At 29.1% G+C, this 19,165-nt stretch overlaps 3 protein-coding genes and 1 long non-coding RNA gene across 12 annotated transcripts; 2 read left to right on the plus strand and 2 right to left on the minus strand.

Moving 5' to 3' along the window:
• Nucleotides 1–1,431: 1,431 nt before the first annotated feature.
• Nprl2 (Nitrogen permease regulator-like 2) lies at nucleotides 1,432–3,853 on the plus strand. 5 transcript variants are annotated; one of them, XM_012283617.2, is made up of 10 exons: nucleotides 1,432–1,713; nucleotides 1,770–1,868; nucleotides 1,949–2,095; nucleotides 2,202–2,293; nucleotides 2,356–2,512; nucleotides 2,577–2,694; nucleotides 2,764–2,998; nucleotides 3,075–3,205; nucleotides 3,297–3,466; nucleotides 3,538–3,853. In XM_012283617.2, the coding sequence occupies exons 3-10, from the start codon at nucleotides 1,988–1,990 to the stop codon at nucleotides 3,712–3,714; spliced, it is 1,188 nt and encodes a 395-aa protein (XP_012139007.1). In that variant the 5' UTR covers nucleotides 1,432–1,713; nucleotides 1,770–1,868; nucleotides 1,949–1,987; the 3' UTR covers nucleotides 3,715–3,853. The 5 variants fall into 5 exon arrangements, with proteins under 5 accessions (XP_012139007.1, XP_076397293.1, XP_076397292.1 ...); XM_076541178.1 differs by having other exon boundaries at nucleotides 1,770–1,864; nucleotides 1,954–2,095; XM_076541177.1 differs by having other exon boundaries at nucleotides 1,787–1,868.
• On the minus strand, nucleotides 3,823–7,182 carry LOC100879450 (cilia- and flagella-associated protein 45). 2 transcript variants are annotated; one of them, XM_003702561.3, is made up of 6 exons: nucleotides 6,155–7,182; nucleotides 5,470–5,871; nucleotides 4,940–5,325; nucleotides 4,749–4,881; nucleotides 4,244–4,537; nucleotides 3,823–4,034 (listed from the first exon to the last, which is right to left on the minus strand). In XM_003702561.3, exons 1-6 carry the CDS (start codon nucleotides 6,335–6,337, stop codon nucleotides 3,837–3,839), a joined length of 1,596 nt encoding a protein of 531 aa, XP_003702609.2. In that variant the 5' UTR covers nucleotides 6,338–7,182; the 3' UTR covers nucleotides 3,823–3,836. The 2 variants fall into 2 exon arrangements, with proteins under 2 accessions (XP_003702609.2, XP_076397283.1); XM_076541168.1 differs by having other exon boundaries at nucleotides 5,470–5,936; nucleotides 6,155–6,290.
• A 3,426-nt stretch (nucleotides 7,183–10,608) lies between these two features.
• On the plus strand, nucleotides 10,609–17,551 carry LOC105662301 (uncharacterized). Of its 2 annotated transcripts, XM_076541162.1 has the most exons (10): nucleotides 10,609–10,765; nucleotides 11,234–11,345; nucleotides 12,075–12,624; nucleotides 12,918–13,541; nucleotides 13,860–15,034; nucleotides 15,234–15,304; nucleotides 15,473–15,653; nucleotides 15,750–15,992; nucleotides 16,502–17,111; nucleotides 17,196–17,551. In XM_076541162.1, exons 3-10 carry the CDS (start codon nucleotides 12,084–12,086, stop codon nucleotides 17,549–17,551), a joined length of 3,801 nt encoding a protein of 1,266 aa, XP_076397277.1. In that variant the 5' UTR covers nucleotides 10,609–10,765; nucleotides 11,234–11,345; nucleotides 12,075–12,083. The 2 variants fall into 2 exon arrangements, with proteins under 2 accessions (XP_076397277.1, XP_012139012.2); XM_012283622.2 differs by having other exon boundaries at nucleotides 10,750–10,765; nucleotides 16,502–17,551.
• LOC105662302 (uncharacterized) lies at nucleotides 15,745–19,152 on the minus strand. 3 transcript variants are annotated; one of them, XR_013040918.1, is made up of 4 exons: nucleotides 19,009–19,152; nucleotides 18,204–18,362; nucleotides 15,846–17,947; nucleotides 15,745–15,759 (listed from the first exon to the last, which is right to left on the minus strand). It is a non-coding gene; the product is annotated as an uncharacterized LOC105662302 (long non-coding RNA). The 3 variants fall into 3 exon arrangements; XR_013040917.1 differs by lacking the exon at nucleotides 15,745–15,759 and having other exon boundaries at nucleotides 17,143–17,947; nucleotides 18,204–18,359; XR_013040919.1 differs by lacking the exons at nucleotides 15,745–15,759; nucleotides 18,204–18,362 and having other exon boundaries at nucleotides 17,143–17,947.
• Nucleotides 19,153–19,165: the final 13 nt, after the last annotated feature.

Consider the following 19,165-nt stretch of genomic DNA (forward strand, 5'->3'; position numbering starts at 1 on the left):
ATTTGTATATTTTATGTATTACAAATCCAAGTGTTCTGAGACTTTTCTTGCATTTAAAAATGTAAGTGTAATTTAAAAAGATATAACATTTCAATGATATGTATATAATTCAATTTATTTCTGTACTTAATTTTAATATAAGATAAAATATTGATTATGATATTCAGATATTTATTATGTGTAAAATAGTTGTATAATTAAATATTGTAAAATAAAAATATTGTAAATAACATTTTTGCACTTGGTTTGAATAAATAATTTTTGGTCACATATTGCAAACTTATACAGTCGCATTTATATATACGTAAAATAATTAGTGTATACCGAATATCATAAAAGAATTTATAAGTTTTCAATAAAATAAATAAAAAAAAAATTACATACCAATAATTTAGCGAGGAATGTTAAATATTCTTCCTCTCTTTATTACAGTCACTTGGTAGTACTTATTCATTGAATCCTTCTTGTTCTCTCTTTTCTTTCCTGTCTCCCTAAGTATCTCCTTCTCACACATATACTTTCTTTCTCCTTTTATTTTACTATTTTACTTTTTTTTTTCTCTTTTTTATACGTTACAGAACATTGTATAGTTTCTCTTTCTTACTTTCCTGCCCATATTTACTATTTTCATTTTTTTTGATAATGTTATTCATTCGCATACTTCATTATCTTGACTCATTTTTGTTTTCGTTTGCTTGTATGCTTATGCACATTCTTTCTCACTCAGTTTTATTCTTGAGTTATTTTCTGCGATACAACAATCTGTTTCCTGAGTCTTTCTTTATCACATATCTTTCATTATATGTGTGTATACACACACATACTTATATTTATGTAAGTATATGCGTTCTTCCAGAGTAAATTTCCTAGGGAAAATGGCGGCCAAGGAAAACTGTCTTCACCATGTACAGTGCATAAGCATTGACATGCCTAATTCACAAGAATCAATAAATAATAAAGTTTTTTCAAGTAAATATTGTAAAGTAATTCATTTAAAAAGTTTAAAATATTTTGAAAGCTTCACTTCTACATATTCTTTGAAATATATGTATAAATATATATATATATATACATATATATTTACACACGCTGCCTCTAAAAATAGTACCACTGCACCATCTAGCGGCGAGCGATATTATTAATAAAATACAAAAAAGCGTTTGACCTTATCTAATATAAATCAAAAAGAAATCATGTCGAAATATTACTTTTTCGCAGAGGACTTTTGACTGGGGTAATGCGTGTTTTTTGGCAATTTCATATTTACCGTCATTGTCTCTCCTAACCAAAAACACAATAAATAGACAAAGAGAAGTCGACGAACTTCTCCAAGTTACCGCATGAACTCATGAGGTCACCACATGCACTCTAGTAATTTTTCGCCGCAGTAGAACCTGTACGATCTCTTTCCCTAGATCGTCATTTTCTCCATGAAAGCCAAATTTACACTTGAATATACCTATATATGCACTACTATATCTAGCAATACAAAACATGTAATATATGAATGTAGAATTGGTATTTTTTAAGCGCAAACAAATGTTTTTATGACTCTAAACAAAGTTGTTTGCACGAGTAAAATGAAATTAAAATAAATTTACAGACCTCACTTAATATGTCTGATTAATACAAAAAACTTTTTTTAACACCGAGTATAATAGCAAATTTTTTAGTTATGGAAATAGATATAAATTCAAAAACGATTCAAGCGAGGTAGTATTTGCATTTTAAATGATTTTAACAAATAATTGTAATAATTTTCTGTATAGATCTGTATTGAATTTAGATTCAGTATTATAACTTTCATTATACATCATGAAGATTCATTGCATATTTCTTGCAAAAACTGAAGGATACAAATAAAGTAGGTTTGTAAATATAAGAATATATTATACATACACATTTGTTTGAATATATATTTAACAATTGCTTCATTTGTTTTTTTAAGGACAGATTTTTTAGTTTGATGTAATCATATGCTATCAAAATGACATCATTAACAGAAAATACAAAAGATAAGGGCCAAGAAGATCCAATTAGATGTATATTTTTTTCAGAATTTCATCCAATTGTTGGCCCGATGATTACATGTCAGGTTAATAAGTATTGCATGTAATTTGTTTTATATTACATATATTTGTTTAATATTTGTATATGTTACATATTATAAATGACAGTAATAATGTAGTTCTATGTTTTAGGTTCCAGATAACTTTATTTCGAAGGACATTTTTGATAACGTTAGTGTTTATATTATACCCAAAGCACAATTACAACGAAGTACCATAACAGTGTAAGTTGAAAAATATTAATATTGATTTTAAGTTAATTAATTAATTTTTTGTTTTATTATAGGACACTGAAGGATTATAAAATCTTAGGATTTCCAGTGAAGATTGATGACAAAAAATATGCAAGAAATGCATTTTATTTTAATTTATGTTTTGTCTGTGATGCACAAGCTCGTACTGTTCATTATGAACCTGTTGTGAAGAAGATGTCTGATTTTCTAGTAAGATCTTTATATTTGATTATGTTAAGAAGTATTAATTAGTAAATTTAATTAAATTTTTCAGATGGCCCTTGAAGTAGAGAATTGTTTTTTATCTGCTTCTGACGATAAAACTAGATTAGCAGAAATGCTTCAACAAGTAATGCAGGATTTAAACTCACATAAGATGTGTACATTAACAGGTAAGAATAGTTCATAATAAATAGTTTTGTATAGTAATATTAAAAATATAAATATTAATAATTTGATAGAAGGGACAATGACATCCAATTTGAAAGTTATAAAGTTAGCACCTGAGCCAAAACCAGTTCTTGATCATCAGGTACCAATATTCTTAGAAGGCCGTGAGGCATTTCAGAGTGATCAATGGGATTTAACTACTCAGCAAGTATTACCTTATATAGATGGATTTAATCATGTTGCAAGAATTGCAGCTGAGGCAGATGTAGAAAACAACTTAGTTAAGAGTTGCGTACAAAACCTTGTGTAAGTGTATTAATACAATACAAAATCTTTTTTTAGATGAACAATTTTTAAAGGTATTCTCTTAATTTATTTATAGATATTATGGTGTTGTGACTTTGATTCCAATATTTCAATATAGTAATGTTTATGCTGCAACTTCCAAATTAAAAGAACTTGCAGAAAATCCAAAACTACAAGAACGATGTATAACATATGCTTCAAAATTTCGTAAGTCTTATGTTTTCGCTACAAAAGTTTATAAATACACATAAATAATAGAAGCCTAAAAATAAAAATTTTTGTTATCTGTTATTTTTAGCTAGGCAACCTGCATATCTTAGAGATATATATCGAATGTATGCAAGTATGACACATGGTAGCAGTATGAGGGATCTTTGTCAACGTCTCAATCCTCAGAATTTAAGAATTAATGAAAGACGACTTGTACAATTTGGCCTAATCGAAGGTCTTATTCGTAGAGTATATAAGGTTTGTTAATTTTATTTATGTGATTTACTATACTTTACAATATACTTAATTGCTTTCATTGTCTCTTGCAGTATCCAATATATTTGCCAGGATCTCCTTGCAATGAAGAAGCAAAAAACAATCCGATTTATAAGTATTTTACAGGTACATACAGTCTCGACGAGATTTGCTGTAGCACTGGTCAATCAGCTGCACAAATTGAAGATATTGTTGAACGTGATCCAAATGTTGTCATGTTATGGAAGTAATATTCAAAAAAACAACTTTTTTTATAATTTTGAAAAGCGAAAAGAAATCTTTTTATGATGTGAAGCTATGCAGGATATTTTGAATGATGTATGGACAAGTTACAAATGTATATTTATTATATTTATTTTATGTTATCAATCATTCGTTTTACTTCATTGATATACATTTCAGGTACTTTGTTATTTTTCATTTCATTGCATTTCCTTTCCATTGCCTCGCGCAATTTTTTCTTGCGTATTTCAGTTTCTGTACGAATTGCCAAACCTTCCTCAAACATTTTTTGTCTTGCTTCAATACGTTCTCTTTCTTTTTCATTTACCTGAAGAAAACATTGATATATAAAATTAAGTTATTGAATGAAAATAAATTGCTAATGAAATTGTATATGTTTCAAGTATGTAAGGAAGATAAAATCAAAGGTATAAATAAACAACAAATTGCATTTTATAAGCATTGAAGATATTATGAAATTTTAGAATATTATTTGAAAATCAAAATTTATATTCGTATTATACATTATCAACAAACCTGTTTTAATATCTCGCTCCTATGAAGTAAAGCTTGTTTCTGTTTTTTCTCAATTTCTTTTTGTTCCCGGCAGAAAGCTTCTTTCTGAACTCGTACGATTTTTTCAAATTCACGTCGCTCTCGTTCCAATTCAATTGCTAGCATTATTCGTTTGTTATTTATTTGCTTTTGTCTTTCCTCTGTAAGAGCTTTATGAGCTTCCGCTCTTCTTAAAGCTTCTTCCTTTTCTTTTTGTCTCCATTCTCGTTCCACTTCCTCTTGAATTCGAGCAGCGTTTAATTCGTCGATTCGTTCCTATTAAAATTACAATGTTATGACTAAAATTTATGTAAAGTACAGAATTTAATATATAATATAAAAATCGGTGAATATTAAAGAAATATTAAAGAAATTCAAAATATTGAAATTTAAAATAAACAAATAGTTAAAAATGTATGTTTAAACAAGTGAAAAAAATTGAATAATTTATTAAAATATTAGTTTTATTAATTATATGAATAAATACTTGATAATCCCTTGCTTGCAGTGATTGTGTTGCAACTTTTGCCTTGGTCTGTTCTTTCTTTAATTTTTCTAATCTACGTTCCTCCGCTAATCGTGCTTCTCTTTCTTCCTTATATGTCTGATATTCTTGTATCCTATACGTTTAAGATGTATTAGCTAATTAATTATTAATGCAAAATTGAAGTAATGTACCTGAGATCAATGATTTTATTTTCCTGTTCTTCCATGGCTTTCAAGTGTTTCAGTTGCTCATTTACTGTAGCAAGGTCTTGTCGAATTCGTGCATTTTCAGCTTCTTTATTGCGTAATTTAGCAATTTGTTCTTGTTGCCAAGCAATGTTGCTTAAGTTAATTAATCGACTTTCTTCTTGTTTCCTTTCAAACTCTAACATCCTATATTCTTCATTGTCTTTTATTTGATCCATTAAACTATTAGCAAATTTTTGTCTCTTAGCTGCTTCTTCTTGTTCTTTTCTAAATTCCTCTTTAATTGCCCATCTTCTTTCATTTTCCATCATGTCGTTAAGACGTTGTTCTTCTTCTTCTAACTCCTGTTCAATTAATTTTTTTTCTGCTATCTACAAAAAATGCAAGATTCAAAATGTTAACATGTTTAACAAAATTATCGAAATAAAGTATTTAACAGAAATTGTTATATTTATACAGTTTATTGTTTCCTCTATAAAATATATTTTAATAATTAAAAAATAATATTCCACTACCTGTGCATCACGGATAGCTCGGCATTTAGTTTCTAAAATAATCCTATTACATTTTTGAATTTCCTCCTCCTGTTCAAGTTTTAAATTTTCTGCTCGTTCAAGTATATGTTTTGCTCTTCTTCTAGCATCTTCTTCAATTTCAATCAGTTTTGCAGATTTTTCTCTAGGGTTGTCTCTATCTATTCTGCGAAATTCTTCTTTTCTATCTATACTTTCTTTTATAAGTCTTTGTCTTTCTTCTTCTTTCATTGTGACAGCCATTTCTTGCTCCTCTTTTGTTGTAGGACATAATTCTTGATATTTCTTATATTCTTCTTTTGTTAATACTTTTGGAGCTACTATTTTTTTCTTCATAGGAGTTATTGGTAGTCTTCCTGTGTGCTTAATTACTCTTTTTTCCCACTACATAACATTTATTTGTAATCAAAATATTGATATATGTAATATTATCAGAATGTAACTCGTTACTAGAATATAACATATTATGATATTTAACATCACTACTAGAAAATTAGAACGAAATATAATATTGGAATATGGATATTGTAACATAACATTGAAGCTATTAATAGTAATATAGTACCTGATATAATTACAAAAATATGAGTAGGTATTATGAATATAGGAGCACAATATATTGTCTAACATAACACAATGCACATGAAAACATAGTATTAACAAATACCTCCTTTCCATTGCATGAGCAGCAATATTTTGAATGATTTGGTTTATGTTCAGCAGATCGAATACACGTCTTCGGCGGTGCACTTGTGCATGCTTCATTTTTGAATTTTGATTTTTCTCCAGACGACGTTCCACAAACAGTTATTTTTTTCGACGCGTTGTTCTCTACTTTACGCACTACCATTCTGCACTTTTGATAATTTTGCTTGTTCTTTACAAGAATCCTGTACTTATAAGTACTGTTTTATGATTTTAATGAAATTTCTTCATCGGAAGAAATTATGTTCTCTTCATCGAAGATAATAAAATGTCAAACTGCAATGAAATTCTTTTGCACCTTATTTCGATGGAACGGCACTGAAGATATTTACAGATATCGATAAAACAAAAATGAAATCAGCCGAACAGAACGGGTGTCGGTGACTGACGTGAAACAGAAGTTTGTCCATTATTTATAAACGGTAACTAGCAATTGCTTCGTTTGTTTGTTCGATAATTATCTAGTGACACGATCATTTAATAAAAAATTAACTTCATTTACTATTAAACAAAACTGATAATTGTTATTTAATTATTGGAAAAATGTAACACGCGATGTTTATTTAATCTTCAGTTGATTTTTCACGTTTTTTTTAATATTGTCACAGTTTAAAAATTTGATGTAGAATTTAAATGTGGTAACAGGAAGTTACATAAAGTTACATAGATCAGGCGAGTAGGAGGTACGTAGAACCGCTAGAATATCCTTTCTGGTCTAAAATTCAATCAGATAAAATAATTTTAAGAAAAAAAAATGCGCCGACTTCGAAAGAGCAGATGGGCTCTATCTTTATAGTACATATATGCGGCGATCGAGTCTTTCCATCGCATACTCTACGAATCTAGTTGGACCATAGTTACATTCTATACGCACTAACACCTACTTCGCGGCGTGCTGTCGAGTTATATGTATAGAAAAAAAAAATAGCTATACAAGCTTTGCCTATGTTCGGCTGTCCAAAGGTTGACATGTTCAAGAAAATCTTTTAATTTTGCGCCGCCTCCGAAAAGGTTGAAATGTATTTAATATACTACCTAACGAGTAAATAGATTTCATTCATATCTGTTACGTAATTGTATGATTGAATGAAATAGAAATTACTTCATTAGGAAATAGAAATTATTTTATACTTTTTAGTGCATTTCGAAGTCGGCGCATTTTTTTTCTTAAAATTATTTTATTTCACGCTTTTTAGTGGAATGGAGAGAATTGTATAGGATACTGTGAGGCAGTTCTTCCGGTTTTTTTTTGTCTGCGGAAATGCCATGAACATAATTAAGTAAAAGACATGCCCCTGACAACATATTAAAAGGACATTAAAATCGTCCGAAGTAACAATTTTTCACTAATATCTCGAAAACTGAAGCTTTCTGCGAAATTTGTATATGAACAAAATTGTTCAGAATTATGTCCGTGATAAGATATTAAAAGCGCACTAAAATTGAGAAAAGTTTATTTCAAAAGTTGCCGGTTTTTTTGCAATAACAATACTTTGCAATTAAAAAATGAAAAATTTTTTGATAATGGTACCAATCGGGAGTCAGAACCTACCAGATGCAAAAGGTTTCGTTCCGATCGGTCCATCCAGCTAGACGTAATCGGCGGGTATACATATATAAAAAAAAAAAATATATACTGATCGAATTGAATAACCTTCTCCTTTTTCGAAGTTGGTTAAAAAATGACAGTGTCATCGAACACATGAAACTAGGATACAATAAGTAGTCACACATTTAATATTAAATTGCTAATTGAAATTCAATTTATTACTAATCATTTTAACTTTTTATATTCTTACTTGTATCACATTTTCATCTGTTTTTGACATACAAGGTCAATAGAAAGTTCAAAGTCTACAGAACTAAGGTCATCCAAAAATAGTTAGCTATACAATTGATCCGATTCACGTCAATGTTTCGGATTGATATACGGGGTGTATTCTTTAATATTATTCACCATGTTTTAGATATTTCTGATAATCAGTTAAAAAATGTTGTGAAGAAACTCAGTTTTTGATTCGCTACATATTTAAATATTAAAAATTTCGAAATAAATTTTTTTCAATAAAATATGGTTAACTTGATTGTTTAAAGTGGTGTCATATATTTTTTACTTCATATCATTACGGTTAATATTAAAACAAATTCTTAAATGTACTATGACCTTCAGATGACTTTGAATTAAAAAGTTGGAATTCATAAACAGAAATGTTAATATTTGCATATATTTAAAATAAGATTAAGACTGTCAGACTGATAGATTTATTGCACGAATGTAATTATTGAACAAATTCAAAGAATGTTTTACATACTTTAAATATTTAATTTTACATGTTTTAAATACTTTCATATTCAAGAAAATATATTGTTCAATAAATATTCAAAAGAATATTTTGCATAATATACATAAGTGGTATCAGTTTTATTATTCATGATTACACCTTTTTCTTACTCTTATTTTTATTGCAACTTATAAACCTAAATTTTTTAATTCAGGATTATTGAGGTCGAATTTATATTCAAGTCAACTAACGATATTTTATTCTTTTTAAAGAACCTGCAAACTTTATCAACATTATCAGAAATATGCAAAAAAGTAGTCAATAATAAGAAATATATTTTATGTGGCGTCAACTTTAAAAACGAAATTTCAAATCTAAATCCTTCTCAAACATATTTTTACTAGTCAAATTTCAACTATCGAATATTATTTAAATGATATTAAATAATATTGTATAGCACGTTAACAGTTGATTATATTTCTGTTTATTCTGTTAAGTTTTTCAAAAGAATTTTCGAACATATTGAAGATATTTTATTTTATTCCACGGGTGAAAAAGAACCAGGCAGGAGGAACGTAGGGTGATTCACCCCTTTTGCTGGTGCATGCGTATCGTCGTCGAGTTTCTCTTTGCCGTCAACTTTCCTCAGGTGGGAAAATGCACATGTGCTACCCATCGCCCGTCTGCTAAGTGTTCATGTTACGAACAAACTATACAGTTCATACATTGCAGAATATTCTTAAAAAATTGGCTGGAGAGATTCTTGATAGTTTCTTTAATCCTGAAATAAAATTAATCTGTAATAATAAAATATATCCCAGAAATAATATTATCATGTATTAACGTTATTTATGTAACATATCAAGAATTTAAATTTCATATAAATTAAGATTTATAAACTTTTTAATATTTATGAAGAATTTATGCAAGACACTTAATAGAAAAGAATGTAAAGAGGTGCATAGAGAATTATGCGTTCGGTATAGCGAAATTTTTAGGAGACACTATCAACGAAATCCCGAGGGAAATATACGGGACACCGATTATTTGACGAATCGATTTTGCAAGGGGAACTTTTGCATTTAACCATTAAACAGCACTCGGAATAATAAAAAAGCGATCGATATCTTCCACGTAAAAGAAACATTTTACTCTCACGAGTTTGATTTAATTTGAATTGCGTATTGAACTATTGTTCGACAAATAAAAGATATGAGATTACATGTAGGGTTTTAATTAAATGAATTATAAATTTTTATTACATTCTGTTACTGGGTTAAATACGGTACATACAGGCAGAATAATAGCAGCCAGACTATATATAGTAACTATGTGATTAGTACAGAAGCAACTATAATAGGTACAACGGGGAGAGTAATTGCAATAGCAAATTCTAGTGAAAGTTTCGAAAACTATGAAATATAATAATGTAATATTATACTATAATGTTTATAGAAAACATGTCATTATAAATACTGTGCAAGCAATACAAGTTTTAATTTTTAAATAATAAGTACATTATTTTATTTGAATACTTCTTACATATTATAAAAGAACAGTATTAAAAATACAGTTAATAATGCAAATTATTATTAATTAATACTGCAAATCTTTTAGATACTGCATGTCAATCACAGATGCTTTTAAAAAATAAATTATATAGAACTATAATACTATAGTAACAAAACATTTCTCTATAAATATTGTGTAAATAATACAATTATTTCTTAAGATATTGAAACAACATTCTATTTAAAAAATTATTATTTCATATGAACATATTATACTACAATATTGATACGAGACATTTAATTAGAAATGCTATGAAAATATTATACGTAAAAAATATTTTTTCAGAGAACCAGATTGTTTCAAGTTATACCAATAATACCACGTATTCTTTATAGAAGAAAAATGAGCAAAATAGAGAAGAAGATGGGAAATAATCCATATTTCCCATGTCCATCAAGTCATCGTGTCTGGCCAATCCACGATGAAAAAGGATAGCAGACAGGCGATTCAAAGAATGAAAAAGAACTTAGTATGTAACGTCCAAGGAAACGAATTTATTGTCCTTTTTCCTTGGCTGTCTTGCCGATAAACATTGTATTCCAGAGCTGCGCCAAACGACTGCGTTCTAGTCGGCCAATTGCGAAGGGTTTCCCTAATAAGAACTTTTCTAGAAGTGGGAAACATCGGTATACGTGCAAGATTCTTTGCTTTCGAGCTTCATTTTTCGCGCAACAGCGTCTTGATCTGCTTTGCGGCATGTACCCGGTCGAAACTTGATGGTTTGATAACAATTAAAAGTAATTAATAAAACACGTTAGATGTCACGATGAAAACAGTATACTGGAATTACAATTCTCCAGATTTGATTTATTTTGTAACTTGAATTGAATACTTGATATGTTGTCTGTATAATATATGTAACATTAATGTGATTAGAAATTTAAATAATTTGTTTTTGTCAATTTTTATGTTAAATTCTTTGTCATCCCCAAAACATTTAACGTGTTATTTTATATTTTATTTTCAATTAGTATTATAACGTTTATATTTTATTTTCAATTAATATTATAATACTATGAATTTCGTGGAGGGAACTCATTTTTGCAATTCAAATTTTTATTTTTGATTTTAAAACTAAAGCAGACAATTAAAACAAATTGTTAATTTATAAAATTGTAAAAATTTGTTTGCATTATTTCCTACAGTTTAAATTTACTTATATAAATTTTCTTGTTAATTAAATACAGCTGATGTGAGCAAATAGTGTGAACGTTCTACTATTTTGTGGACAGTTGATGAGGTTTTTAGTTAGTGAAATGAAGAAAAGAGCTTTATGATACAGTTTTATTGATGGGCATTGTGAGTATACAAGTACAGTTTTTATAATCTTTTGCATTTTGGAAAAAATAAAAATTGTTTCATAAAGAGAGAAAAAAAATATAAACATAGATGAAACTGCTATTTTATTTACGAGTATTGTTTTAAACATACAATTACAAATTTTTGAAAGTTTAAGATTTTCATAAATTATGCAACTTGTTTTTTCATTCTTGACTACAATGACTAGATATTAGATTTACATAATCTTCTTTGACAACCATTTTCTTCAAAAAGCAATCGTAGTTTTCATGAAGTGCATTGATTTTTACAAAATTGTAATATATCTTGTAAAGAAAATTTGGTAATTTAAAAATGGAAAAAATTATTCTGCAGAAATATATAATTAAAGAAATACGTAGCTCAAAATAATACCTGTCACAAAAATTTTTTCAACATTTTTTATCATTATATTAAAGGACGTCAAAAACCATATCATTCTGAATTGAACATTTTTTCGCTAATATAAAGAATTGCAATTTTTTTGGAAAGGAAACTGACGTTACTATTAACGTAACTGAAACTAAATTTCTGCAAAGTTACAAATTTTATTAAATTTTCAAATTGCTAAATTTCTTTTAATAAATTTTAACAAGTACTTATTCTAGCTCAAATAAGCTCTCCCTTTTGAACTTCGCTTTATTCTATTTTGTAATCAACATATAACAATATAAACCGAATGATATAATTAAAATTTGAATATTATACAAGGTTTAAATCATGGAAGAACTCAATGGCTGTGAATTCGTCGATCCGTCAAAAAAACAAAAAGGAAGAACAAAGAAACATAAACCATCACTGAAGTTGTTCGCGAAAACCTGTTGGCCAAAGGTGATGATCTCCCGAAATAATTTTATTTGCAAGAAGTCAAAGGATCTACCAACCACCACATCCTTACCGTATCTCGAGGAATCCTCCAACAAGCTGCTGACCAAAGAAGAAGATTTGTGCTGTGAAGTAAATGGTGAAAACTTCGAAGAAGAGCAAGGTGTTTGTTTGATCAGCAGCTCTAGTGAGATTCCCTGCGAAAGTTTACAGAAACTGAATGAATCAAACCAGGAAAGTGGATTTGTTAGTGTGACAGAGGAAGGTGTGACCTCGGAGACATCTGGTTGTCTAGAAAGACCCATCTTCGTTGATTTAACAGCCGATGAGAGAAGCACGTGGAAACATACGATTTTCAAACGATTTGACGACCTGAAGACAACGGAAAATGAGGGGAATAATAAAAATCAAAATTTCTCTATGAATGTTCTGTTAGGTATGATATTGAACTGTTGTAATCCATTTTAACTTCTAAAATATATTATTCCTTGATACAATCATACATCATTCATTTTATAACAACTAATTATACCATTTTATTTGATAAAATTTATAGAATAATTTTTAAAGCTGAGAATTTTATTTTTGTCCCAAAATTCAATTTCTCAGAAAGTGAGGACGATGAAGGAAAACGGTTTTCATATTCGTAATAAGTGCATGAACCACTTATCACGAAACGTAATAAGAGCTTTGTTACACAGTTATTAATTATGGATCGTTTCATTTTAGAGCCTCGAATCATGTTAGCAGACAGTTCGAGTAAATCAAACTCTAACGGAGGTGGAAGTTTAGCAACAGCTTTGCGAGATCGTAGTTCGTGTTTGATACCTGTTCAACCTAATCGTTCCTTACCGATTCGTCCAGCACCTTGCGTACCCGCAAGATCTTTACGAAAGGATTGTTCACCATTGCTCGTCCTGTCCAAGTCTTCGACTATGGATGTGGTCGAAGTGGAACCAATGAAATCGATTGATGTACCGAACGAAGAAGCTAACAAAGAAGATTTCAATGCTAAAGAGGAACACTCGACCTCTACAGAATTAGCTAACTCCGTGGATTATGTTGTTCCTCAGATATCAAGCGTAGAAAGTTTGAGTACAATGAAAAGAAAAACTGGCGAGGATAATTCGAAAGAGAACAGAAGAAGAAAGAGATCGCAGGAAGCAGATTCCACTCAAAGGGAGGAACGCGTGGAAAGTTCGATCAAAGAATTTTTAAAAAACTTTTGTGGTTCGAACACAAACGAAGGATCGCAGAATTCGTGTACCGACAGATGCTCTCGAATTGTGTCTTCTTCGAAAGAAGAGGGGAATAAGGTGCCCCCGTTAAGGTTGAAGAAGGTGGTTCGTACAGGTATCAATGGACTTAATGATTCAGGTGTATATATCTAAGAGAAATGTAATAATATTAGTTTATATATAATTGTATGACATAAAAACTCAAAATAGTGTTTGTGCTACATTAATACGAAACTTAGAGTTTAATGATAAGTTCTGCATAAGAATTTCATGAATCTGTTTAATGCAAAATAGCTGATTATAATGGTCGTTGTCTAAAATTGAAAAATATTACAAGACTAGGCAATAAAATAAAAGTGACATAATATAGCGCTGATATTGTAAGGTATTTATTGTAAGGTGTTTGAATAATTAAACAAATTCTTATTTGTAGAAATGGAAGGATATACATCTAGAACTAATGCCGGCTCAGAGCACGAATTAAACTATAGAATTGTTACGGGAACAACGCCTAGGCCCTCGTCGAGCCCAGTTCCCTCCAACTGGAATAACATGATCTGTGAAAAAGATACCACTTTTTCTCCCTTAAATACCGACAGCTACAAATTAGAGTATCGACGAAACAAGTTAAAACAAAAGCTCAATGAACTGCGTGGGAAAGCTCTAGAGTTGGCCAAACAGATGGCAACTGATTCCAATTCACAGCAGAGTACCACATTGAGGCAGGTGATGAATCGCTATGAGAAGCAGATTGAAAATCTGTCGAAGTTGCATAGCAAGTTGTCCGCAGCCCTTCCAGTTTCTAGTGAAGTAATCGACGTGCATGATCACACAGTAAATTCTTCTGGCGAAGACGACGAGGAGTATCTCGTCATAAGTTTCACCGATACTGATGAGATATTAGTGAAGAATAACTCTCCATCATTGTCGCCAGAACCACCACAGTTGTCACCTCGATCGCCTACCAGTTACGAAAACATATCATCCGAAGAAATCAGAAACAGCCCTCCGATTTTATCAAGAGTAGGCTTGACTATTTCATCGAGTCAACATCAGGTTGACGAAGAAGTTCAAATCTCAGACAGGAAAATATGGTCAACAAATGAAGAGTCTGTAAAACAGTCAGTTCCTATGGACTCTTTTCAGGATGTAAACAAAACTTCTTCGGATTTTGAGGAGTGCATGCGAACGAGTCCTCTAAAACAGCTGAATAATATGAATATTGATATAGAGGATTTTACTTTCAGTGTCAAAAAACAATCTTCAAGTCATTCTAAAAAGATTATTGAGTTTCCTGAGAACAGTCGTACATGTCGTGATAAAAAAGATGAAAGTAGTAAATTGGTGCAAGGGTGTCCACAAAGTAGTTCTATAGTTCAAGAATCAGAGAAAGTCAAGTGTTTTGAATTTCCTGAACCTAGACCAATAATAAATATTATACCCGGTGATATGAAAACAGCAAAGGGTGTCCAAAACAACAAGTTGCCTGAATTGAAATCTGAAAAACAAATTTCTTTATCAGGAGAACGTGTCTTACAACCTACTACCTTGGAACCTATTTCAGAAAATGTTCCAAAGAACAGTGAAAGTATTCAAACTGTGCCAAAGGTTTGTAAAATCAGACATAAACAAGTTTATATCACTGCAAAAAAAATATAAGATTGAGACATGAAATTTAAAGACTTAGCTATGTTGTAAAATACTTCAAAGTAGGATAATTTTTATGGATTTTTCAGTAATTTATTAATTTTAAATCTAATACAAACAGAAGAACTTATTTTAAAATGTTTTATTGAATTTATTCTAGGTTCCGTTGAAATTAAATCAGTGGAATCAACTTAACACAGCAAGAGCTACATTGAATCAAGAACATCTTACGTATGTTATATAGAAAGATTAATACATTTAAAAAAATGTATTATTATAAAAAATATATTATAATTATAAAAAATTTGTATAATTATAATTTTTTATATAATTTTTTTATATAATTATAAAAAATGTATTATATTAAAAATTTTTGTCTAATCCATACACGACTAATAGATTACAGCAAAACTGTAAAGGAGAAGAAACATCAAGAAATGATGATCATACATTGACTGAACAATTTCCAAGCCTTGGTAATTGGTTGACTCGAATGTCAAAGAAACATACTTCAAAAAGCAAACCAAAATTACAATCTACTACAAATATTCCATTCACATCAACAGATAATTTTACTCGTGTAAGATTTTTTGATAGAACTAATTGTTATATAATTTATTTTTTCTCTTTTCTTCTTTTTTATCTACTATATTTATATTTGCAATGTACTGTACAGATTTCAGAAGCTGAAATACAAAAAATGGTTGGTTCAAATACAGCTAATGATCAAATAAACACCACACCTCAATACAATACAGAAAGATGGCAATACCATCAACAACAGCAACGACAGCAACAATTACTGCAACATGTTGCAGCATCCGTAACTCTTTCACAATCAACTCCAACAATACCACCACTACGTTCTGCTCTCTGTCCACCTATTCCTATGGCTCAGTTTTATCCTAACAATTATACTGTAAGTAATATTTATTATTTTCATTTTAAGATAGCCTAAAATGTTTAAACTGTGAATATAGCTTAATCTGATAACACACCTTCCTTGATCTGAAAACAATTTGTTTCAAAATTATCAAATACTTTTTTCAAGAAAGTCTTAATAATAATACATAACATTTGCTTTAGTGTTAAATACTTGTTCTACTTGCATTTTATTTAGTTAAGTTATTTATCGAATGTTGTAATTGAGGTACTATTTAACACATTGACTGACACAAAACTTATAAAGGTTCCATTAATATTTTTATGTTTAATTTATCTTATCCAATATTTTTACAATATTCCAGTATTTCTGTAATATTTAATTTTAAGTACCTAATATGAATATTTTTAAGTAAATAAATAAAAGAATTCCTAATAACATGGGTGATGGAAGTTCAAGCATAATCTATGCATAATTAATGTGGCAATCAATGTGTGGAAGATACTTTATTCAAATGTTATAATTACATACTTATTGAATTACAGATTGAGCCCTACAATAGTGCTGGTTTAAGTTATCATTCAGCTATCTGTCCTTATGGTACTTATCCATATCATTCTCGATTACATTCAGGCACTTTACCAGGATATCATTTCCCTATGCAAGAATCATTGCGACCATTGCAGCACATAGATAAACGATTTCCTTCAATACAAGACTCAATGGTGAGATATCCTTCCCCATCAACAAACGTGCATCATCCAACTAATATAGATTTTGATCGTATACGAGGAAGTACCAATGTTAGCAATAATGTTGCTGCAGCAACCTGTTTACCATCATTGTTCATATCACCACCATCTTTGTCTTCTTCACATCAAATGCTACCACGCACTCCTTTAACTGGATATCCAACAAATGGTCAGTTTACTCAAAATAGAATGATTCCGGATGTTGTTGCTGCAGCAGCAGCTGCTGCCGTTGTGGCAGCTGCTTCCATTGATAGACAGCGAGACACATTAACATATAACCGAAATGATCCCAATTCATTGACGTCTTCTGGTATTACAAATGTTATTGATGGAGATACAACTCATCCTAATAAAACAATAACTGGTCGAGACATGACTAACCGAACACGAAACAGCAATTTTGGTGAGGAAACTCGTAACAATAACTCTACGTATCAACACATGCAAAATATTTTATTCGATAGATTAACGCTTGTTAAAACTGCAGATAATTTTACACATACGAATTCATTGATCGCTAATGATACTCAAGCAGCAATGACGACCATTGTTTCAACAACACCATATCAGGTGCCTTTAATTTCAACACATCCACAGTTATCAAAAAACTTGCCAGGAAATGAACTTAGGAATTGTGATACACCACATCTTGGTAAAGTAAGTCGTAGCCCAAACAGTTTGCACAATCTTGTATGCTCAAACTGCAGTAATATTGCGCCAAAATTCAAGTGTCTTGGATGTGAGATGGCTTTTTACTGTGATGAACGATGTCAAGAGAAACATTGGTATGTTCACGTACAAAGGTGTCCGAAAAAAATGCCTAAATTAAAGAAGGTCACTTAAAATCCATGTTATTACTTCAATTAATATAGGGACACACATACAGGGTGATTTACTTAATTCTTCTAAAGGATTCATTCATGAAATAATTGTTGAACTATGTGCTTTATAGAAAAATATTAATATTGCACAAATTAGGACTTCTAGAGTAATATTGACTTCTAAAGAAACGAGTAATAGTTTTGAACTATAAATATACATATATTTACTTCTGTATATGTGTATTTATCAATGCTTTAAATGTACCTTCAAGCACAATTAAAACATATCTCCATCGATATAGATGCACCTAAATAAATCAACATTTGATGAAAGGGTATTAAATTTTATTGTAATGAATAATGTGATAATCTGTGCCTCATTTTCTAGAATTTATTATAGTTTTAATTTTTAATTTTGCTAAAAAAAAATATATATATTAATGAAACTTAAATATTTATTAACAGTATTTATACAATTTATAAAATATATAAAATATGAAACATGTATAACATTAATAGCTGTATATTAATATTTATATAATCAGAATTTTTAAAATCATTTTTTCATGCAATACTGTCGTATACATTTTCATATATATTGTAATAAATATATACAGAGTTTTTAATACATATGTAACAACAAGAAATAATTGAAGAAAACGTTGTACGTGTACCTGATATGTAATAAATAAGTTATCTGATATGTAATCAAAAGTTTCCAATAATTTTCATTAGACTCCAGATACATATGCATGATAAATATGTTATAAATATATACAATATGGAAAGCTTAATACCCAAATATTGTATATTCATTTCTTGTGAATTTGCTACTGTGTAAAAATCACATATTTTGTTAAAAATAATACTGTTGTTTATTACAAATCTCAGAATCTATTGTTCTAATTTTAATTTTACAATATTTATCATTTAACAGATTCTAACTTATATTTATATTTATGTTGCTTTATTAATTTTTAAGTTATGTGTATAATATATACAAGATAATAAATACAATGCAACAAGTATTTATTTAATATAATGTAAAATATAATTGAATTTCAAATCATATTTCTTCAAAAATACTAAAACTGGACATATAATATTTTTGCATTAACAATAAGTTATTAGTATGTTCTTGTATACATGATTAAGTATAAATACGTAAAACAGATGAATTATACAAAAAATGCAAAATAAAATCTTTATTCTTCTAATTTAATAAAAATATGTTTCCAATGAAAATATGCATTTGCATAAACATTTAATGTCTATTTATTATATATAAGATACAACCAAAAATAATTATATGGTAGCTATTAAAATATTGATTTGAAATTTAGTACATCCACTTCAGATACATTAAACATATTGGTACACTGTTAATTAATTGATAATGCAATCTTTTACATTATTAGTTTATTAAATACTATGTTAAATATTAAAATATGATTTAATTTAAATAAAATAGTACTTAACTGTTAAATTTAATCCATACAAGTGATAGATTACGGATTTAATCCATATTAAAATAAAAAAATACAAGAAAAGTTAATACTGATTGCCGTGCTCATACTTTTTACCGTTTTTTGTTATTATTAATGTACAAATTGCTGGACTAATCCACACTGATCCT

Source organism: Megachile rotundata, chromosome 16, assembly GCF_050947335.1.
Source record: "Megachile rotundata isolate GNS110a chromosome 16, iyMegRotu1, whole genome shotgun sequence".
Taxonomy (NCBI): Eukaryota; Metazoa; Arthropoda; class Insecta; order Hymenoptera; family Megachilidae; genus Megachile; species Megachile rotundata.